Source organism: Saccoglossus kowalevskii, chromosome 5 (genome assembly GCF_978046115.1).
Source record: "Saccoglossus kowalevskii chromosome 5, keSacKowa6.1, whole genome shotgun sequence".
Taxonomy (NCBI): domain Eukaryota; kingdom Metazoa; phylum Hemichordata; class Enteropneusta; family Harrimaniidae; genus Saccoglossus; species Saccoglossus kowalevskii.
The window spans coordinates 16,815,669-16,840,337 of NC_140645.1; the positions used below are offsets into that span (position 1 = coordinate 16,815,669).

Here is a 24,669-nt window from a genome sequence, read left to right on the forward strand (position 1 = left end):
TGTTTCGTTGGTCACATGGTAGATATGAATGCTTCTTTTCTGTGTAAACAGTGTTTCATTTAAAGAATGTAACTTGATGAAAATAACACATTGCATTGTTGGTAATCAGACCAACGGTTGCATTTTTCATTGCAAACTGGATCATAATCATCGTAAACCTAGGGAGTTCACGCCATCTTGTACATTTGTTCTCACTGGAATTTCCATGTTTAATACGATGCACTCTTTTATACTTATCATTACGTCACCAAGGGGAACTTCCTAAATTAGGGAAATGAACACGTGTACGATCAGGCAATTCGAGGTGCTTGGTGATTACACAGGGATACAGTCAGTGATATATATTCGTCCACGGACGACCGAGACGGTGTTTAATATCCAGGTCAGTTCATGATCTATAGTTGGAACTGGAATTTACTTCTTTGGATTCACAACAGACCAATTAGGTATGTTATGGAAATAATTGTTTCTCAAACAGTCTGTTACGTTTGGTATAAAATCGTACCAAGTGTTAAGGAAATATAAATACCGCTTCATTAAGAACATTGCATTCTTGCAATTCAGTGTGCTTGCTTAAACAGGATTTGGATTGATATGTAAATTAAATCTAAATTTTGTTTAATGAAAATAAATAATATCCCGTGTTATAGTGTTATTTTGATTAGCAAATGCGATTGACTGAACGGTATAAGTAACCACTACATACAAAACATACTTATAATTGACCTAGTTAAATGTTATCGTTATATATCAAGGCAAATTGACCTATCCATTTGTATTGAATGCGACTTCCGGTAACCTCTCGACTGCCCTTAAGTTTGTGCATATCTGCATATGAATGATATCACTGAAATGAAAGAAAGGCGAGCGAGAGGTTGCCATCACCTTCGTAGTGCATGGTAACCAACCTATAATGTCGTGAAACAGCATTTAAACGATCTGGCTGAAACGTATCCATGAATTACAAACTGATAAATTATGGTAAAAGACTGCAGTATTAGGATATTTTTTGGACAACTCCAGTACGGTGAACTCCGCCTGCCAAGATTTTAAATATATGGCGGTAGTCACGTGATGTCTAGCTCAAATGTCTAGCATATATTATAATATGCTCTCACGTGACATTTATATAGAACGTAAACAGTACTACTAAAATTATTGACTAGAGGTAACCCATGTGACAGACACGTCACTAGAAATTCACCTACATCTGTAAAGAGTATATTATGACCTGGCAACTGAACAGGTTAATGAGATATTATCGATATTCATGCGAGTTAATTACGTTCGTAGACTTTGGGGTCATGCTGTAATAAACCACTTCCGGCCGGTAAAGGCAATGTTTGGCGAACGGACTAATCTATATGTAGAATCGCAGAGACGTAAAGCTTCTAATCACCATCAAACTGGACCCTACACAAATGTTGGATAATAAAGAATACCTGCGTTTTAATAACACCTCTTCGAAAATCCAAAAGTTGTGTTGTCAATTACCAATATCGAGTGAACAAACATAACATAATTTCAATTAATTATTTTATTTAATAACAAAATCCTCTGTTTTTAAATAACAAGATGTTTCGAAAAATCGTTTACGTCAAGCACCAATTTGCCATACTAAGTTCAACAAGGCACGGAGTATGTGTTTTTATACACAAATAAAGTTTTAAAACATCTCACAAGTTAAATATCAAAATAGTTGCATTGACCAGTCGCATCGCTGAGGTACTTCCTGTGAAGAGAAAGAATGTCAATAGTTTGAAATATTATATCACTTATTTTGAAAATTTGTGTGTCGTCTATAACCGTATTGGTACAATTAGAAAAACAAGAACACGTGACGTCTGTCTGTTATTTTTAACTGGCCATCAATATATAAACATAGTTTACAACATATTCTTGTACAAAAGCATTAAGATGTGAGTGTTGATCACCAGAACGTTGTTTCGCGTATTCATGTTGAATGATTGCATATGTCTGTGAAGCACACTAGCTCTACGAATAACTACTGAGGAGTACAATACACATATACCTATGTACATTGGATTTGCACTGCTCCTATTAGCTAGTCTCCTTCACTCTTTCTCTCTTTCGCTCGCGGAGGACAATGATGAGTATAATAAACACATTTTCCGCAACAAGAACTAATAGCGACAGTATACTGAGTGGATTAAACAGCGCCAATGGGCCTGAAGCACACCCCGAATCTGTATTAAATTAGAACACTTTACAATCACTTGCAATATTAACAGTTTGATAATTTCATGATAATACATTATTCAAGCGCTAAAACTATACATTAGATCTATATATATATGAAAGTGTATTTTAAAAGTTATCTTTATTTTTACAACGAGGTGGATGCATTTAATTTAATCTGAACTAAAACACGCATGATTTGATTTGATATGTTTTGGTACGTACCATTCTCTACATTTATGCTGTTAATAGTAGATGAAAAATCTACATTCGTTGTACCTGAAACCAACCACAATTGTATTTGAAATAATTTGCCAGTATAATAATCTACAAATGCGAAATGTGGTTATAATATCACGTCAACGTTTGGATGTATGACAGTGTATATATATTTATATTATTACATAGATAAACATGTTATGAAGGCATTTAACATATACTTACTCTCAATTTCCTGACGCGTATTAGTTAAGGTATCTGTAGTAGTCTGATCTGTACTATATTGCAATTCTGTAATTAATAGGAAATAAAAAAACACAATATATTATTCCAGTATAATTATAAATATTATTATTGATATTGTAACATTGTTTTATTGTGCAACAAACGGCACACCATATTTAAGTTTGAAAATATATACTCATTCAACTTCCATCTTGAACATCTAATGTACTTATTTGAAAGAAGATTATTATCCTAACTAAATATTAAACACATTAACTATTGACATTTTGTTTTATATAATCGTTGAACAGATTAGTCTGAACTGATTTAGGATTATCTAATGTTAGCCTACATATCTAGTCAGGATTAATTTTTATCATGTAATAACTAGATTTCGAGAAAAGATACAGGGTAAATTTTACACACCTTGAAAAACGACTTCCTTGGAAACATAGTAGTCACATTGGGTTTCTGCTCTGCATGAAAACGGTCCTCTGGTGTAAGCCATAACGTTTTTTACAGTAAGCGTTAAATGCGTTTGATAACTTCGATGAAGAGAGTAAATTCCGCCCTCCTGACAACATTTGAACAAAAATAAAATAAATTTATTAACTGAGAAATAAATGAAGAAATACTATCAATAAATAAAGGAACGAACGAACAAACAAATAACTGTTAAGTATACTTTGATGAGAAGCTTTCCATTGTACCACTCTAATCTGTTTACTTGTTTTGATGCAACGCAGACTATTTCACCATCGCTAGAACCTCCCTTCGGTTGCTTCGTTATAAACGTTTCAACTTTGATTGTGTCTGAATTAATAAAACAGAACAAATCAACATTTCAGTATTGCTACCTTAGTGTATGATCTGAAATCCAATTCAAGCAGTTATAATCAACAAATAGCATATACGTGTATAGCCTAATATATATGACAGTACCTGCAACCAGCATCGTAATGTTGGTCGATACATGGTTACCACGCGTAATAGCCTCCATCAAGCGGTATTGACCGGCCGTTGAACATGACACACGCATGAATAGTATGGACACAATCCCCTCACAAAGAGTGACCTCGACTTCTCTTGGAAAATGTACATCGCACGGAGGAAGTGTGAATAGTAGTTTGTGTTCAAGTTTAGTGAAGGATATGTCAACTGCGTTTTCAGAGGTCATTGGATAATGAAATGAAGAACGCCTACCGTCTCTTCCATAAATTTTAATGGTCGGGGAATTATTATCTGAAAGAACAAAATATAACAGTTTCACAAAAACATCCACTTGTAAAACATACACCGAAAACGGGACAATACTTAGTAATCACCTGTTACGTAGATTTCTGAATCGGCCAATAATCCTTTTTCGGGGTTATTCGACCAAAATATAAACCGTCCATTATCTTCGTGTGTAACGTTGGAAACATCCAAGTAGAATTGACCTTCATATTTGGACAGCTGATACTTGACTGTGTTCGTCGCTCGCTGGTGTCCTGAGCAGGCGATTTTTACCATATAATCAGTGTGTTCTAGTAGAAATAAACAAAGTTGAGTTGAGAGTGGAATACGTGGAAGTCGTCGAATGGCATATACAGGCAGGATATTCAATTAAAAACAATACACGATTAACTGATTCATACTTTGCATGTGCGCAACACACATGGATTCCGCCGAACCACTTCCTATACGTAGGTTAAATCCAGACAGTACATTCGCATCTATATTTCTTGGAATAAGAATAGTATTATTGCCAATGTTTTTTGATCCTATACAGAAAAGAAGAAAACAAAAGTATTATTCGGTCACCTGAAACACAAGTAATTTTAAAAGCCACGATTTGTTGTAAAACAACACACATGGTAACACCTAGCAACAATGACGATGAGGCAAGCGAGTTTAATTACATAAATTAGAGCCTACCTGGAGTGCAAGGTGAAGCTTTGTGACAGTGTACGAGTGAAAACAGCAACAGTAGTTTAAGTACAAGTCCCATCATTCTAGTCATTATAACAACGCTACTGAAAAGAGGAATACTTATGTGTTTAATTAAGTACTGTACTGTACCATTGTTTTATGTGGGCAATCTTTTGTTGTTATTATTATACACTGATATTTGTTTTGCAAGTTTTGTACCTAGTACTTATTAGAACAAAACAAGGGAAAGTGTTGGTTTACAGATATAAACCCACTGTTTTGGACAGAGTTGAGTCAATTGCACGAACGAGGGCGGGAGACACAATTTAAAGTGAGGGTTCGGACTTGCACCATGAGTGACTTGAGAAATATGTTACACCACTAGTGTACAATGCTTAACGTATGTTAATCTACGTACACACAAATGATGTATTGTACGTGTTGTTATTTGCTCGTGAATAAATCAAGACAAGACACATGCCATTGACATGACGTTTCTATTACCAATTTTCCCCCAAAAACATCTATGGACGATGTTGTGAATCAGAACACCTTCTTGCCAATGTTTGTTTTCAACAATTGAGGAACAACTCCCGACATTGCACATTGACTAAAACTGCTCTGTTCTAAACAATGTTTAAGGTCTGGTGCACCTTTGTGGTTTACAAAATATGCCAAGGTTACGTAGCTAGGACAATGCCGGTTTACAAAATATGCCAAGGTTATGTAGCTAAGAAAATGTCGGTTTACAAAATATGCCATTGTTATGTAGCTAGGACAATGTCGGTTTACAAAATATGCCAAGGTTATGTAGCTAGGACAATGTCGGTTTACAAAATATGCCAAGGTTATGTAGCTAGGACAATGTCGGTTTACAAAATATGCCAAGGTTATGTAGCTAGGACAATGTCGGTTTACAAAATATGCCCTTGTTATGTAGCTAGGAAAATGTCGGTTTACAAAATATTCCAAGGTTATGTAGCTAGGACAATGTCGGTTTACAAAATATGCCATTGTTATGTAGCTAGGAAAATGTCGGTTTACAAACTATTCCAAGGTTATGTAGCTAGGACAATGTCGGTTATAAAATATGCCACGGTTATGTAGCTAGGACAATGTCGGTTTACAAAATATGCCAAGGTTATGTAGCTAGGAAAATGTCGGTTTACAAAATATGCCATTGTTATGTAGCTAGGACAATTTCGGTTTACAAAATATGCCAAGGTTATGTAGCTAGGACAAAGCCGGTTTACAAAATATGCCAAGGTTATATAGCTAGGACAATGTCGGTTTACAAAATATGCCAAGGTTATGTAGCTAGGACAATGTCGGTTTACAAAATATGCCCTTGTTATGTAGCTAGGAAAATGTCGGTTTACAAAATATTCCAAGGTTATGTAGCTAGGACAATGTCGGTTTACAAAATATGCCATTGTTATGTAGCTAGGAAAATGTCGGTTTACAAACTATTCCAAGGTTATGTAGCTAGGACAATGTCGGTTATAACATATGCCACGGTTATGTAGCTAGGACAATGTCGGTTTACAAAATATGCCAAGGTTATGTAGCTAGGAAAATGTCGGTTTACAAAATATGCCATTGTTATGTAGCTAGGACAATTTCGGTTTACAAAATATGCCAAGGTTATGTAGCTAGGACAAAGCCGGTTTACAAAATATGCCAAGGTTATATAGCTAGGACAATGTCGGTTTACAAAATATGCCAAGGTTATGTAGCTAGGACAATGTCGGTTTACAAAATATGCCCTTGTTATGTAGCTAGGAAAATGTCGGTTTACAAAATATTCCAAGGTTATGTAGCTAGGACAATGTCGGTTTACAAAATATGCCATTGTTATGTAGCTAGGAAAATGTCGGTTTACAAACTATTCCAAGGTTATGTAGCTAGGACAATGTCGGTTATAACATATGCCACGGTTATGTAGCTAGGACAATGTCGGTTTACAAAATATGCAAAGGTTGTGTAGCTAGGACAATGTCGGTTTACAAAATATGCCACGGTTATGTAGCTAGGACAATGTCGGTTTACAAAATATGCCATTGTTATGTAGCTAGGAAAATGTCGGTTTACAAAATATGCCAAGGTTATGTAGCTAGGACAATGCCGATTTACACAATATGCCATGCTTATGTAGCTAGGACAATGTCGGTTTACAAAATATGCCAAGGTAATGTAGCTAGGACAATGTCGGTTCACAAAATATGTCAAGGTTATGTAGCTAGGACAATGCCGGTTTACACAATATGCCATGCTTATGTAGCTAGGACAATGTCGGTTTACAAAATATGCCAAGGTTATGTTGCTAGGACAATGCCGGTTTACACAATATGCCATGCTTATGTAGCTAGGACAATGTCGGTTTACAAAATATGCCAAGGTTATGTAGCTAGGACAATGCCGGTTTACACAATATGCCATGCTTATGTAGCTAGGACAATGTCGGTTTACACAATATGCCATGCTTATCAAGTAGCTAGGACAATGTTGGCTTACAAAATATGTCAAGGTTATGTAGCTAGGGCAATGTCGGTTTACACAATATGCCATGCTTATGTAGCTAGGACAATGTCGGTTTACATAATATGTCATGCTTATCATGTAGCTAGGACAATGTCGGCTTACAAAATATGCCAAGGTTATGTAGCTAGGACAATGTCGGTTTACAAAATATGTCACAGTTATCAGTTGCAATTACACTTAGCATATAAATGCAACTGTGTAAAGTTCACTTTGCATATAAATACACCTGTGGCCAGTTTACAATGCAGTCCGATGGTATCAGCAATAGAAAAATACATTCTACCAACTCAAAATACCGACTCAGAATGACAACTCAATACTGGACACAAATGATACAAAATGTGACATTCGACGTAATTTCAGATATAGTTACGTCGAAGGTAGAAGCCCGGCCAGTCTTATTGGACTGTTTAACGTGTATTTAGTTGTAAAACGTCTGAGGACTGTCATTAGGAATACAGTTAAAATCAATGTTTAAATAAATGTTTTAAAGTAACCGTGATCTAACCTCACGCGTGTGTGCTGTGTTTATCTTGGCGTTGTGATTTTATGGCGCACCGGCGCAGAAAACGCATGCGCTTAGCAAAGTGACTGAATGATATGTTAACAAAATTGCAAGCTTGCAAACACAGAGAAAAAAAAATGTTGACCCATTAAAGCACTATAAAAATATACAGATGTATATTTGTATACACTGTACTATATCTACTGATCAAACTATTCTAGCCAACCCTCGGGATTGCAAATAGTTTGCTCTTAATAAACGCTTGTTTATGCAAAACATATTTGCCGCATGAATCATGTCTTTATCTGAGCAGCTTTTGTTATGGTAATTATGATAAACTCACGTGAGAAAAAGTCATGATGCTGAATGAGCTGTTATTGAACAGAAACAGGAGTACGAACGCGAAACATGGTAATTTGCAGATGTTGCTTTGGCGGTTGTTACCAATTTTACACCGATTATTGCACATTATTATTCATTTGATTAGAGATGCTCGAATGATAGAAATGCGGCATGGTTAGGTTATGAGATAAACAAACTCAAACATACAAACATACCTAGTGCGATGTCGTCCTCTTTGCATCCGCTGTGTGGAATTGTTCATTCAGGTAGTGGTCACGAGATCTAGTTTCTAAATATAGAATACGGTCATTTTTTTTTGCATTTAATTTACGCGTGCATCAAATTCACGTGTTATCTGAATGTCAATCCACTGAACTACCGTACATGCACTGACGATGTGATCACGGTATCACGCACTGGGATTCTTATATGGAATACACTGCTAGGAAAAGGTTTATAAAGGGATTGCAATACAATAATATACTGCACACTGCTTTAAATAGTTAGGCATTGTGTTAGTTTCCCTACTTGGGGGGGGGGTAGATTTGAACCAACGCAAGACGAGGAAAACAGGTAGTGTGTTTAAGCCGAAGTACGAAGAACATAATATATATAAACATAATATATATATTCTTCGTTCTTCTGTTTAAAGAAAACCCCACCCAAACTTTAAAACAAAGAACGAAGACTACACCATAATGTTTAACAATTCATATTTAAATTTTACGGATTTGAATTCATGAGTACGGCGTGCCGCATAGAATGAACAATGACGACGAAATAATTGTCATAATTTATTCATTTTATTTGTCAGTGTACAACCAATATGTTTATATTACTAACACGTACGCGTCATTATACTCGCAGTCAGCTGGCATGTGTACCACAGAATGCGTACCTATTTTTCTTACATAGTATGTGATACACATGCCAGCTGACTGTGATTATACTCATCAACAGGCGGGCCCAATTACAGATGAGAAATAACTGACAGACAGCACTTACACACAACATTTCTAATTATATATAGTCATCCCGCGGTGATAAGGATGTTGTGTTCTTTTGCACCGGGAGCAAACAAGACCGGGACACGGAACCGACAGTTTGTGCCCCTCAGTCCGACTGGACGCCATTCTCCCCACTCCCGGCAAGTGGACAGGTTGTCACCATTTTCACACTTTAAATTAACGTTGGCAGCCAACCACGGGGTCGAACCCACAAAAACTCTGGTGCTAAGCGGACTCGCTAACGATTTAGCCAGAATCCCTGTCGTTTAATCATAACATATATAGTCTTCGTTCTACGTTCTTTCGTTTAAAGAAAACCCCACTATAATCTTTAAAACGAAGAACAAAGGCCACAGGTCATTGGCCGCGCACTATTTTTAGACCAGTGTCAAGGAACTGTAGCTAATGACGTCACACGCGTTGAAAATACAAGTCTGCAATTTTCAAAGCTTGTTAATACCAAGTATACCCAGTTTTCAGACAGTTTACAGCGTGCACAAGGTTTCGAAAAAAAAAATTATGCAGATGAGTTGTTTTGTATTTTGTGTAGTGGTTCCAAAAATGTGTTGCCCTAAAGTTTGTTAATTGTTTACCATGGCGTAGTTGAATATCGCGCATTTATAAGTATTTAATGTCTTCTCAAATGGATTTACAGTTGGGAATTATTTTCTTGAAATAAACACCATCTTCGATTTTTGATCTTTGCTCTGTATACATCTAGTAGGAAGAATGGGGTCATATCGGAGAGGACGATCAACTGTCGGTCCCGTGTGCTCCCAGCACACGTAAAAACACAGCATATTTTCGTAAGAGTTGCGGATTGCTGCGAGGTGACTATATATACTCAGAATTAGAAATGTTGTGTGAGAGTATTGTCTGTCAATCGCCCGTAACTTGTTTATGTGTATAGTGACGCGTACGAGTGAGTAAAAATGAGTGTTCGTTTTTAAGTGGCAAATAAATAAATTATGATTTAAATGGCATTTATTTTGTCGTCATTGTTGATGCTACGTGTGCTAAAATCTTTGGAATTTAAATCAGGGATTTAAATATGGGCTTAGACATATTACGAAACGACCCCAAAACGAGCCAAACGACCCAAAAACGAGCTAAACGACCCCAAAACGACCCAAACGACCCAAAAACGACCCAAACGACCCAAAAACGAGCCAAACGACCAAAAAACAAGCCAAAACGACCACAACAAATCGTCAAACAAAGACTGTTCAATTACCCCCATATTATTGCGCCAGCCATTTTAAGGAGCACGTCGACCGATGGGGGCGCTGTTATCATCTGGATTGCCGCTGTCCAGAAAACCAAACATAAATATTACATAAATATCTGAATAAACAATGATTAATAATAAACACATACATAATATTGATGAACAATAATAGTAAATAATGATAAATAAGTAAATAAATAAATATTTACTAGAAATAAATATTATTATAAAAAAACAAACATAATTTATAAATAATAAATAAATAACAACAACAAACATACAAAGTTTGACAACTAAATTGCTAGTCAATAAATTTATTCATTTGTTGGTTTATCTTTAAGATACCACAGTAAGACTAATTGTTGGTCTTAATTTTAATAATGTATTTTTACTGATTTACATGTTAAACAAATCATCTGTCCTTGTCAGCCTAAATGCGTGTAATATGAATTTCCCATCATGCCCACTCTAAAACCAAGAACCTGTCTCATGATTTTCATTTTAAGTATTGATTCGGATGACATTTTGTGCAGACAGCATGGGACAAATGCAAGTTCTGATAATATTGTTGTGCCACTAAATCATACTAATTGTCAAATTTGCATAATAATTTACCATTTTCCCCGCAAATAATTTTATATTTTGAGAACCACTTATTTGATTTGAACTTATACAAACATTTGAGAGAAATTTTCTCTACCCTTACTATTACAAATACCCATAAAAAATAACAGTTATTTCACTTTTAAACTCTCGTGACTCGTTTGTACCTCTGAGTCCATCAAAGTATGTATCCGACGGTTTCAAATTAAGAGACAATATTATTTCCAATGTTGATTAAGATGGAATGAATGATCACACCTTTTGTGAACTTTTTGTTGTATATAAGGTCAACGTTTACAGATAATCGGACAATTTTCGGCAAATGTTTTATGTCGTTATATGCACGACTGAAAGGTGCTATACTGGTCGGATTTCGTCCGACAGTTGTGAATATTGTACGTGTAGAACTTGTTTCCCTGATTACAGAATTCCGTAATTAAGCGATTATGTAAGCGACACGAACCATTTACTGCTTAAAATATTGTTATTTTCGGCAAACTATATTTTGTAAATATTTTGCATTTAAAATCCATGTTCTCTGATTAGAGATTAATTGTCTCTATGTGTATCATTCCGTTTCGTTTCGTTTCTTTTCTTCGATTACAACGAGCAATGTTACCCTACCATTATGTCATTCTTGTTGACGTTCCTTTATGCGTTTTGTCTTGTTCGGTCCTCGGCGACAATACAAGTAAGTAAGCATATGGCCGGACATGGGATTATGAACACAGCGTATATTCATTTGATATAGGGTTTACCACGATTACGAAATCGTATTAGTAGCACTCGCGGAGTTAGGGGGAGTCACGCAAGGTGCCTTCCCACCTTCAGCCCGCAAAAAAATGACAAATGAATTGACAAACCCAGTCCACATTCGGCCACGTCAATAGGAGCGCCCTCCCTTCTCACCGAATTTCTGGATCCGCCAGTGAGTAGAAATAACGGAATCACAGAACGTCGAGGTATACAGGGTTGATAATTTCAGATAATTCCAGAAGCATATTAATTACTTACTTTGCATAATAATTTTGCAGGCTTTTCCGTGCATAACTTCTAAACCCAGAGATGGAATTTTGTTGTTGATTTTTTGTTCTTATTTATAATATTATTTGCCATTCATAATACCAAATTGTTATCTAGATCTGTCGTGCCCATTATCATAGTGAATATACTACCAGTACCCTCATACGGAAGGGTGGTTGATTGACTTTGGGGTTGAATGACCATATGGCTTCACTAAATCTAAATATATATTCCTTGACATTATGCGAATTCTGGGATACTCTGATACCAGAAATAAGAAAGAAATACATTATCAGTAGAACAATAATCAATAGATGATTTTGTTCAGTTTATTATGTCATACGATATAATTTCATTATCAGAAACTTGGTCAGAGTACGATGAGCAACTCTCTGACAATTTCCCAAGTTTTATTGTTTTTTTAATTATTGTCGCCCTAAAATTAAATCACGTGGACGTTTTACTGGTGGAGTAATTACTCTTATCAAAAAGAATTTGGTAAATTATGTAAAACATATTAAAAATGACTTGCCAGATTGTTTATTTTTTCTTCTCAAAAAGGAATTATTCAATAATGGAAAAGGTATTTTATATTGTAATGCGTATATTCCACCAGAAAATGCTACGATATATGACAGAATTGATGCTTATAATGGGATTGAATTATTAGAAAACAGTTTGTTAGATATTGTTTCCAATTTGGAGGATGTGGAATTAATTTCAAGCGGGGACTTCAATGCCTGTACCGTATTTTAATACTCCCCGCTTTGCAATAGATAATATTGTAAACAACTTTGGGCTATGACTTTTGTCCATGTGCTGTTTATTTAATGTACATATTCTAAATGGGAGGGTGGGGAATGATGCTCGTATCGGTGAGTTTACATGTATTACCACAAATGGAACCAGTACTGTCGATTATGTAATATTATCCTCTAATTTATTTCCCAAAGTCGCCAACTTTTCAATTATGCCCCCAAAACACAGGCACCTTGGTTTGACGCGGATTGTAGAGGATGTAAAAAACAGGTGTACAAAGCATTGAGAAAATTCCGCAATACAAACGACATCACTGACTTGCAAGACTATCGAGCAAAACGTAACAGTTATAAGATTAAATGCCGTACAAAGAAATCTGAATATATAAATTGTCTAAGATCAGATATTGAATGTATCACTTTCAAGTCATTTTGGTCTTCTCTAAAACGCATTAATTATTCCACTGGTCGGGTTAGATTGACCTTGTCAATTTCATCCGACCAGTGGTCTGAATACTTCAGTACTTTCTTCCCCTGTTCAAATGTAGAAGATTTCCCTTTAGCAAAGGATATAGAAAATATGATCAATGTAGCATATGTTTTTCTGCTCGACACAAATATGGAAATAGACTGGGACCTTTTAAATGGGATTATTACGGAGGAAGAGATTCGCCAAAGCATAAATTCCTTAAAAAACGGAAAAACGGAAAAACAGCAGGACCGGAGGTCTTATTGGGGAGTATTTCAAGGCATCAATAAATATTATAGCCCCTTACCTAAACATTATGTTTAATAATATCTTTGACTCTGGTAATTTTCCACATGATTGGGCTAGGACAATTGTTGTACCCATTCACACGAAAGGAGCTTCACACGACCCAGGAAACTACATGCCGATTTCGTTACTCAATGTTTTGGAGAAAATTTTTACATTCATCTTAAATAAACGGCTTTATTTCTGGGCGGAGGCCTTTCAAAAGGTAGACCAGGCACATGTGGGATTTAAACGTGGCTATTCCACTTTTGACAATGTATTTGTTCTTCAGTCTATTGTCCAGAAACAAAAGAACGGGATAAATTCTACTGTGTCTTTGTAGACTTTTCGAAGGCCTTCGACAGAGTAGAGAGACAAAGACTTTGGTATACCTTATTAAAAGGGGGAATAAGTGGTAAAATGTTCAAAATTTTGACAAGTATGTATTATACTGTTTTACAGATTATTTTGAGTGCCCAATTGGTGTTCGCCAAGGCTGTATGTTGAGCCCCTTTTTATTCTCCTTTTTTATCAACGAGTTGGTAACTGAACTGGAAACAACGGAACAACATGGGACTCAACTTTCCCCGCATGATACGGAATTATTTTGCTTATTATTCGCGGATGATATAACAATGTTCTCTGATTCAATAGTACGGTTGCAACGTTTTTTTAATAAACTGAATTTATATTGCGAAAAGTGGAAAATAGTAGTAAACATAGAAAAGACAAAGGTTATAGCTTTTACAAAATCATGATGGCGGTCATCTAATGAGAAGTGGTACTATGGGGACCACCCGTAGAAGTGGTGTCATACTACACATATCTAGGTATTGTATTTTCCTGCAGGTTGCAGTGGTCTTCGGCAACTAACGTTTTGGCCCAACAAGCAAAAAAAAACTAATTTATTGCCATCTCAAAAAAATACAAAACAAATAGATCCCCTGCCCTATAAAACTTTTTTCAAAATTTTCGATTTAATGGTCTTGCCAATATTAATAACATACGCGGCAGAGATATGGGGTTTTAGGAAATATGACACTTTAGAGCGAGTACAGTATTATGCATGCAGACGATTTCTAGGCATTTCAAACAGAGCTCCGAATAATAGTGGTTTGGATGAATGTGGGAGATATCCCATTTACTTTTATACAGCAAAGCAGTGTGTGAATTACTAGGCGAAATTGACCAATATGCCACCTTCCAGGTATCCACGCAAATGTTACAATTATATGTTGTATAACATAGAAGAGGCAGGGTTCAGCTCAAAGAAAACATGGGTAGCTGAAGTGAAAAAAACTTGTTATATCTATGTAACTTAGATGAAACGTGGCATGCCCAGGAGGTTAAAAATATCAATATATTTATGGATGTTTTTTGCGAACGATTCAAATATTTCTTGCATCGTGAATGGGTTGGGGACATATGTACAATGAATAAATTAGAAACTTACAGAGAATTCAAAACTACAATTATACTCTAGCATTATATATTTTCAGTTAATATCTTTAAACATAGAAGCTATTTATCAAGATTCCGTTACTCAGCCCATTGTTTGCTTATTGAAGCTAACCGAAGATAAACGGAAAGAGATTAAAGGGTTTGTACTCTCTGTGACTTGAACCAAAATGAAAATGAATATCATTTTCTTTTAATCTGTACATTTTTTGCAAATTTCAGAGACAAGTACTTACCGTATTTCTTTATAATCCACCTAATTTTACTAAGTTCATTTACTTAATGAAATCAGAAGATAAAAATATTTTGATGCGGCTTAATGAGAACAGCGCCCTCATCGGCCGATGTGCTCATTAAAATGGCTGTCGCAATAATATCGCGGTAATTGGACAGCTTGACGATTTGTTGATGTCATTTTGGCTCGTTTTTTGGATCGTTTGGCTCGTTTATGGCTCGTTTAGTTCGTTTTTGGCTCGTTTGGTTCGTTTTTAGATCGTTTAGATCGTTTGGCTCGTTTTGGGGTCGTTTCGTAATATGTCTAAGCCCATTTAAATATCAACCTGTGGTCTTTGTTTTAAAGTTTGGGGTGGGGTTTTCTTTAAACAGAAGAGCGAAGAATATATATGTTATGATTAAACAGTATGAATATTCGTCGTCCTTTGTTCTGTGGTTTAAACACACCCGAAGACAGGTACCGGGTATATCAACGTGATGATTGCATTGAATGTCCATTATGGCGGTGTTTAGGTGTAATCCAACCAACAAACCCTAACCAACTTGTCCAGCTTGAATCAACATAACAATAATAACAGGAAAGTCGGCGATATATCATCGCATATATTAACGGTATCACGCTTTATGCGTCTGACAATTTGTGTGGGGTTGTGTGTGGGAGGGGTAGTTGAGATAAACACTCACAAACACATGTGACAGGCATGAACAAACGGACCTGATAAGCTTCCAGCTTGAACCAACGGAAAAATAATAACAGGAAAGTCGGCGATATATCATCGATTGTATTAACCGTGTCAGAATACTCAATCAAAAAACTTCAGTGCATACAACGGGTACGCATGATATAGCAGTGAGGTCTGGAGCAGGCCTTTAGCTAGTCACCTATCATGATTTAAGACAGGCACTCCACATTTTAAACAGATACATAATTGCAATTGTCCGATGGATAATGGTAATATTTGATAATTCAGACAAGATACCTCGTCAAATGTTGATTGTACGAAGTCATGTACGAAGTACAAGTGCACGTATCCCAACAGAGGGTAAAAACGTCGAATAATATCTGCTTACCTGGTACGGCATGTGCACTCAGACTATCTAATGGCGAATCTGTGACAAATAACCTCAAGCTTCTAGATAGACTCTGTAAATGTACTACTGATGTAAAAAGGTTGAGGAATTTCTTTTGTATGACATTGGTAACATCATATCTATAAATAGAATACAGTGACGATGCTTGCCTGGGGCACTTCCGTAGTTAATACTTCCATTGCACGGGTAATTATGCGCCGCCGTTTCGACCTTCAATTCAACGGTCGAGCCAATATTTTTGACCCCTAATTTAAAAGTTTCGCACATTTTAGAAATATTCACACCATTTTTGACACAATGGACACAAAGGCGCCGACATTGTCAGTTTTTAACTGACCGCGGAGCACTTTCACCTAAAATCAAGGTGATTAAATTTGAGATCTTAAAAGAATAAATTGTTATAATTGATATATGACTAGCTGTCACGCGTCATATGCGTGTCAATTCACAAAACTACCATAGAGTTGCGTTATGAAATAGTTCATGTAATGCGACTTGCGACACATTCCCTATTGCATTTTTCGAACTTTGCTGAGTGAATTTTTGTGTGTCCTAATTAATCTGTTATCTCCATTTATTTTCGTGTGATTCATTCACATTTTTTAAATCAAAAGTTTTGTCATCATAAAAAAAACAGCGATGAATGTTAACCGCCATGAAGGATTGCCAACGTGGTCAACCCATGGGTAACGAACGGGGAAATGCAGTTGTGATGATAAAAAAAGAAGCGGGGAGGCGGGGGGGGGGCTAAACGCACGTACGGTGTTAAGGGCTATTAAAATAGAAAAAAAAACATAATAAAGGTTTATTGTTTTCAAAATAATAAACACAAAACAGGATTATTTTAAATCGTCTTGTATTTATTTGTTCTTTTTGAATTCCTGGCGAACCCATACGCAAATCTTTTACAACATGTCCCAATTCGAGCTCCCCTAATTGAAACTCTTGTGTTATGTGAATCTGGTTTAGAGTCAAAACAAAGTGACGTGTCTATGCTAAAGCTTAATATGTGTTCGTTTTCTTCGGACATTGAAGAGCAAATCAAACTTTTGTTTCAAAATTGATCAGCAAATTAAAAATAATGGTATAGATTTCAATGCAATCGGACGTATACGGCAACTGAGGGGGTCACAGCCGTGCTTTTTGTGCCACGTTGTTTGTATTTGTCGCCCGCAATTTACGCATACATAATTAACATTTTTATTTGTAATTTAAAATTGTTTTGTACATTTACACAGTTAAAATCGATATCAAACTAAAAGCATAAATAAAAATTGAAAATTACGAAAATTTAATACAATTAATATATTTGTATATTCATTTAAATTTAAATTGAAACGCCTTGACCTTCCCCGGTTGCCGTACTCTCTAGATGCCGAATATCGGCCGAGAAGGGATGTGATTTATTCTTTGATATCGACGATTAAAATACACTTAAAGAGAGCCTATATTTCGGGAAAAAACATATTTTTTCTGCTGTTTGCTTTATTTGTCAAAAAACTGCAAAAAATATTTTAGAGTAGAGAATCTGTTGCTAGTTGAGACGAGCCGATTGACCGGTATTTTTACTGACCATGTCTAACGCAATAGGGGTGTATTATTTTAGGTTTAGAAAGCTCTTGAATTTTGTTCGGCTTGCTGCATTTATCTGTCAATATTGGTATTTGAACGCAAATACTTTGAGCAAAGGCGTATCTGCAATATTTGCATATAAAAAGAGTAGAAAGCATGATTAACAATCACTGAACTGAACTTAAAGTGAGTCATGACCTTTGCGAGCACTTAATGACCCATCGTTATTTATTGTCTGGGATGGGTGGTTGGGTGTATGCGATTGATATGAGTAATATGAGGTAGATCAGTGGTAATTTACATTAATGCATAAGGAACTGCAGACAAAATGATATATAAAAGGGGTCTGTGAAAAGTATATTTGTACACAGAAACCATGAATGTATACGAAGGTAATAAGTGGAACAAATTAAGTATACGCTTATTAAATATTTTATTACAACATATCATGAGCACAATTTCTATACGACATGACCCGACAAGCAATATAAATTATCCAGTATTCTCTGCGATTTGTACCATTTAACATTGATTTTGCTACAAATTTGTATTAGCCTAATATTTTGGACACAAAGCACAGTAACTCCTTTTGACAGAGCAGAGAAATGTTAGTGATTAATTCCAAAAATAACGATACCGAATTCACATCGGTCCACGTCTGGTAAAATTTGACATTTAATTTTTAAAATTAAGTCACGATCATTGAATGAGCTCGGTCTATACCGTTTACGTACCGAAAAAGTGTTCCCACAAAAAATATTTTCGACTAAAAACGGCCACATGCCCTAAAAAAATTGAACAGAGCTTGACATGTATGAATAATTTATTGGGCTTAAAAGAAAAACGTGTCAAATTTAGTTATAGCCATAACTATTTGGTGGCCAGTCGATGAACAATTCAAAACTCAGGATTCACACGGAAGTCCTTCAGGGCTGAAAATCATCGACGCTACTCTGGTTTACTTTATTTCACAACTTGCAGAGAAAACTGATTCGCGTGAGCTCTAATGTATCTTAGCCTAGTATTTTCTTTTTGAACTAAGGTCAAATTCCATCAGTTTGTCAAAATATATGTTTTTCAGCGAATAATTTTGAAGCCTGTCACAGCACAAACAACTATGTGAATCGACGCCGGCGATTGGATTGTACCACGACCCTTCAATTAGCGTCACATATGCTTTGTTACAACATCATTGATTGGCTGAGAGTCACCTGATCGGAGCACGAACTGGGTCACAGAACCATATTTGTCCGTATTATCAACAGGACTTTGCAAAATAACCACACCCACATTTTCAATATTTTTTAGCGCGGAAGTTGCCAACAAATGTAAAAAAAAAATCGTGAATTTCATGGATTCGAATAAAATAAAGCAAGTGAATGATAAGGATGATTATTAATATTTTCCCCGATGCTCTTCGAATTTTTATTTTTTTTATTTCAAGGTAAGAAATGGCTAGTTGAAGTTGCAGCGTCTTCAATGCGGTTGTTTCACCGCGAACAACTCTAGCTCTGTTTTGGGCATGGTTTAGTTTTGCGATGTAAAATAAAATATATATTAAAATAATAATACTTGATTAATTATTTGGGGTTTCAGCCCACAAATTACGGACATGATCTCCATGATTTACGGTAAATGTTTGTCTTCTTTCGGCTGATTGTCACGGTGTTGATCGACGCCCTTCCTAAACTCAGTATGGAGAAACCAACGGGGATCGACATTCCAAACAAACAATCGAAATTATCAACGAAAGACGAGATTTTTTTAGATATTTACAAACATACTGTCATGACAAACATACGTAAAATTAACAAATACACAAAGAGGCGTAATATTAGGTTTTATTTTAGGCTTAGAAATATTTTCTTTCACTCAGCCCATGCATGTAACTGCCATTTAGCTTTACGGTCCTTCAGCATCGGGAGGAAACAACAATAATTATACAAAACACATTGCGAAGACTCAACAATCAGGAAAGAAACCCCAGACAACCATGTGTACTTGTTTTGAAATACATTTTGTATTTCAAGTCAGAATATTGTTTAAAATAAAATATTCAGTCCAAGCCAAATCGAGGTCAAAGGGTCAGGTTGCGTGCATATAATTATATATAGTTAAAACAAAAAGTATTTGACCTTTTTCAGCTGTTCAACATCTATAAAAACCAGAAAGACAATTATAAGACAATGTGAACCTCGGAAATTATTCTGTTAGTCCGAATTTTAAATGCGCGCGAGCGAGCAGGTGGGCGGTGATATTTCGGGGTTTGCGCGGTCGAAAATAAAGTGGAAATTGTCCGGTCGAATTCAACAAGCGGTCGCAAAAGCGAGAGAAAAAGGTGATTGGAAAGCGGAAGCGGGCGGGAGATTGTGCGAAAGGAGTAAGTAGTTAAGGTCGTATTATAGGTACGACCATGAGGGCGCTGTTCATACTCGGATGCGATGACGTCATACGGGGAGGGATGACGTCACAATGGGAGGCCGTGCATAGCTTAGCATAAATAATGACGTCACAATGGGAATTCGTGCATAAATTAGCATAAATGAGCGTCCATGGCCGTAAAGGGGATAATTTGAATGAGGATGACGTCACAATGGGATATTTTAATACATTTGCATAAATTACCATCAATTTTTTTTAATTATTTTTTTTAATTATTTTTAATTATTTTTTAATTATTTTTTAATTGGACAGGCGTGGACGAAAGATTTTTCATGAGGATGACGTCACAATGGGATATTGCGAATACATTTGCATACATAAAATTGATGTGAATACGAGGTCGTGTCGAGGTCATCGTGAATACATTTGCATAAATTACCATCATTTTTTTAATTATTTTTTTTTAATTATTTTTAATTATTTTTAATTATTTTTAATTGGACAGGCGTGGACGAAAGATTTTTCAGAATGTGTCATAGAGGGCGCTCTCTCTCACACACACACACACACGCACACTCTAATAAATACACGTCATTTTGAAAACTAACGGAGTTTATTACACAAAGAAGGGGAAATCTACTAATGAGTAAATAATCAAAAAGAATAGATTAAAAACTGAGTAATTGAAATTGAGTATATAGAAAGTATACATTTTGTTTTTGTTTTGTTTTTCCAATCAAAAGACCAATGAAAAAAAAATGAAAATATATTACTGCAAATACCTTCTAAAATTAAATAGCAAAGCAAGAAATTTCGCTAGCCTGCTAGAGTTGGGAAAATATCCTCCCCCATAGCAACTAGATTGAAATATTGGATCAAAATAAATAATTCTAACTCGAACTCGCTAGTTCACGAAGCTCACAAACTTGGAATACATATTGACGAAAAGGGAAAAGACAACTGGGTAAAAGACATGAATCAAAGTAAATAGCAAACCAAGAAATTTGGCAAGCCTGTTAGAGTTGAGAAAATATCCTTGTAAAAGACATGAATCAGATTTTAGACAATTTGACTATGGAAAAAAATATTTTGGAATACACATAAATCTCAGGATGACAAAAAAGAAAATCATTGAAACATTGACAGGTAATTCGAACAATCCTTTAGAAATTCATAGCACAGAAACATTACATGATGCAAATAAAAGTACACATCATAAAAACAAGTTACGAATCTACAGAAAATTAAAACAGAATTTGCATATAAAAAATATCTCACCACAATAAAAAATCTAAAACATAGTGCTGCGCTAAGGCGAAACTCGGAATAAAGGCTCATACCCTTCAAATGGAAAGGGGGTAGATATAATAACTTTATAGCTGAAGACTAAATTTGCCCAGTTTGTGACAACTAGAAAATTGAGAACGAAAAACAACTTCTCAATTGTAATCTATACTTGGAGGAACGAAATAATCATGATTAAAATATTAAATACAATAAAATCAACTTTAGGACGGACGATGAACACCTAACAGATATACTAAGAAGTTAAAATGACAAAATAATCATAGAGCTAGGAAAATTCGTCTACATCTGTTTCAGGTTACGACAAGAAAAAAACTAAAATACCAGATGCCTAAACCAACCACAAAATAATTTTGTTTTTCTTTACATTCAAATGTTTGTGATTTTATTATTGTTACACATTGCTTATTTTTGTTACTTTATTGTATATAATCTTATAGCTGAAGACTGAATTTGCTCAGTTTGTGACAACTAGAAAATTGAGAACGAAAAAAAATATCTTCTCAATTGTAATCTATACAATAAGAAACAAAAAAAAATCATGATTAAAATATTAAATACAATAAAATCAACTTTAGGACAGATGATGAACACCTAACAGGTATACTAAAAAGTTAAAATGACAAAACAATCATTGAGCTAGGAACATTCGTCCACATCTGATTCAGGGCACGATAAGAAAAAAAAATCCTAAAATGCCAAATGCCTAAACCAAACACCAAATATTTTTTTTTTGTTTTGCTTTACATTCACTTGTTTGTGATTTTATTATTGTTACACTTTGCTGGTTTTTTGTTACTTCGTTGTATTTCCAACCAAGATCCCACGCATGAATACGGTTTCAATTTTAATTGTTATTGTGCAAATTAGATGGTTGGATATTGACATCATGGTCAGTTTACCACCTCAGTTATCACATCGTGCTTTGTAAATATTTGAAAAGCTCAGTGGTCACAGATAGCGTTGCAACACACGCACGCACTCTTTCGAAGGGGGAACTAGCCATGTTGTGTACGGCCGCAGTGAGTTGAATTGAAAAGCCCACTTCAAGTTGTGTACGTAGAGTAATAGATTATTATACATTATATTAGACATAATCATAATCGCAATCAAGAAGCAGATCTTTCCTCACCGATAAAATAGCTACTTATTGCTGACCCGTGTTTACCATGTTGTTAGGACAATTTGATTCATGGCATTATTCAGGAGTTATGGAACGCGATCAGACCCCATTACAACAATATCACGCGTCGTGCGTTACTTCAATAATAACACCCAGCTGATTTGAACACTATATAGTTGTGTCTTCAATTATTATTTCAAAGGCGAATATCTTTCACGTATACACTTATAAACATTACAAACGGTAACATCGGTGTAAAAGTATTTATTTCGAGAGCAAGTCAACACTGTTCATAATGAAAGAATCGACAAAAATGGCAAAATAAAAGAAATATCTAATCATTCGAACTACAACGTGCATACATACATACAGTATTTTGAGGATCGTCGATTGATATTACGCCATATTGCAAGTGATACTATTATGAATGAAAGTGTTGACGAAATGTAATGTGCACGCACGCATTCCTCGTCCACCGGTGCCCCAGTCACGTCAAACAGTCGATTTACGAGAGTGTAAACAATGCGGTCAGGATATTATACATGTAATTGTATAGTGGAATCTGTCTAATGGATAAGCGAGTGCTCTCTGTACATCTTGGGAATAATCAAAACTTAGCGCATTGTATTTAACATGAATTAGCATACAACGTGTATGGTATGCGTACGTGCTTACCGTCAAAGAACGAACTACGCAACATCTCTATAATATTAAACAATGTCATCTATTCTCTCCAGTATAACTAATTATTTTAAATTATTGGTGTCCCACTTTTCGACAGTCACCCTTTATGAAATCGTTGATGACCGACATGTCGTCACATCAGTTTAACGTGGAAATACACTCTTGGTCAATCCCAAGTAAAACAGCTTTTGATTGAGGGATCAAATAAGCAGTAAGTTTTGGAGTGAAAACAAGAAGTCATGTATATCGCAAAAATCCGTTTATCTGTGTGTACGAATTATTCAGAACGTGGTCAATCGAATCATGAATGATGGGCGGGGTAATGATTGGTAAAAACATAATCGAGTATAATTTATAAGCGGAGTCTGAATTTGTCAATGGTATACGTATAGTATATTATATGTACAGTGATTCAGTAGTTTGATGGTAAAAAAATAGTAAATTTAATATTAAAATATGTATAATTTCGAAATTTGGATAATATGGAGATGTCTAGTAATGCTGTTCTGATTTTTTTTTGGGGTGAGACACAAATTCAATGGACTGATCATTATTAATTAATTAATGCATGAATACCTACTCAATGATTTTCAAATCGGAAAACCAATTCATTCATAAAAATGTGTTCTATCGACAGTTTCCAATCGTAAAGTAATTAACAGATATACTAAAATTATGTCCTTCATCTTGTGGGTAGAAATGTCGTGTTCATGTCCACATGTTCTTGCAAGGAGCGTAGTTTATGTATTATGTCAGAATTGTTCTTGTTAGAATTTGAGTCCACGAATTCATCAATCGGTTGTTTTGCTGAGGCGTACAGTCTCTGAGTCGATGTCTCGATGATGATCGGCTAGATGTCCCGTTTCAAAGTATTCAATTTGGCGAGCTAGTAACTTCCATTGTTTCTCTGTAGCGAAGCCTGTTACCTCAATGGTTAATTTTTTTCGTCGTTGATCGTTGATCGTGGAAATTCGAATCTGGTGGTGAGGTTAGTTGAGTGATTTCTTTTGCCAGGCTGTGAAGGATGTCATCGTAATTTGTGAAGAATCATAGTGCTTCATTTAATTTGGTTTCGAGCCATTGGAAGAGAAATTCGTTTTTTGAAGCATCCGCTATGGCTTTCAGTGTTTCGAGACTGGTTCTGTCGTTTAAATGGGTCAACACTAAAAAAGCGAAATATTGAATATGGTTGTATTTAATACATTCTGTTGCGCATTCAAGCGGGGTCAGCCCCTTGTCATTTGACCATTCAAATGTAACGTTCGTTCTTGCCTCTTCTAGAATTTTCAGTCGGTTTTCCAGTCGTTGTAAAATAAACCTTCAAAAATGATACAAAAACGATCAGAGTAACTGAATGGTGTCAGGTCAGGAATCTTTAGCGCGTATGTGAAGACACTATATAACTACGCAAGACGTCACTGTGATGAGAAAAGTGATGAGAAGGAAGCGCTAATCCAAATTAACGCTAATCCAAATTAACGCTACTGTAATGAGTAAATCAATT

General features: G+C 35.5%; 1 protein-coding gene across 5 annotated transcripts; it reads right to left on the reverse strand.

The window, feature by feature from the left end:
• Positions 1-1,519: 1,519 nt before the first annotated feature.
• On the reverse strand, positions 1,520-16,442 carry LOC146745818 (uncharacterized). 5 transcript variants are annotated; one of them, XM_085499575.1, is made up of 12 exons: positions 16,079-16,431; positions 8,158-8,231; positions 4,561-4,655; positions 4,281-4,406; positions 3,969-4,169; positions 3,586-3,885; positions 3,329-3,456; positions 3,070-3,217; positions 2,644-2,709; positions 2,425-2,478; positions 2,033-2,207; positions 1,520-1,732 (listed from the first exon to the last, which is right to left on the reverse strand). In XM_085499575.1, exons 2-11 carry the CDS (start codon positions 8,202-8,204, stop codon positions 2,062-2,064), a joined length of 1,311 nt encoding a protein of 436 aa, XP_085355701.1. In that variant the 5' UTR covers positions 8,205-8,231; positions 16,079-16,431; the 3' UTR covers positions 1,520-1,732; positions 2,033-2,061. The 5 variants fall into 5 exon arrangements, with proteins under 5 accessions (XP_085355701.1, XP_085355700.1, XP_085355703.1 ...); XM_085499574.1 differs by having other exon boundaries at positions 4,561-4,658; XM_085499577.1 differs by lacking the exon at positions 2,033-2,207 and having other exon boundaries at positions 4,561-4,658; positions 16,079-16,442.
• Between the last annotated feature and the right edge of the window lie 8,227 nt (positions 16,443-24,669).

What these genes read in the sequence shown, in the direction of transcription:
- LOC146745818 (XM_085499574.1), bottom strand. Translation starts at nt 8,204, where the DNA reads ATGAACAATTCCACACAGCGGATGCAAAGAGGACGACATCGCACTAG. An exon ending in TTCAGAAATCTACGTAACAG is followed by an intron (nt 3,886 to 3,968) that starts GTGATTACTAAG and finishes TTGTTCTTTCAG; the next exon opens with ATAATAATTCCCCGACCATT. An exon ending in CAGCATAAATGTAGAGAATG is followed by an intron (nt 2,208 to 2,424) that starts GTACGTACCAAA and finishes AATTTAATACAG; the next exon opens with ATTCGGGGTGTGCTTCAGGC.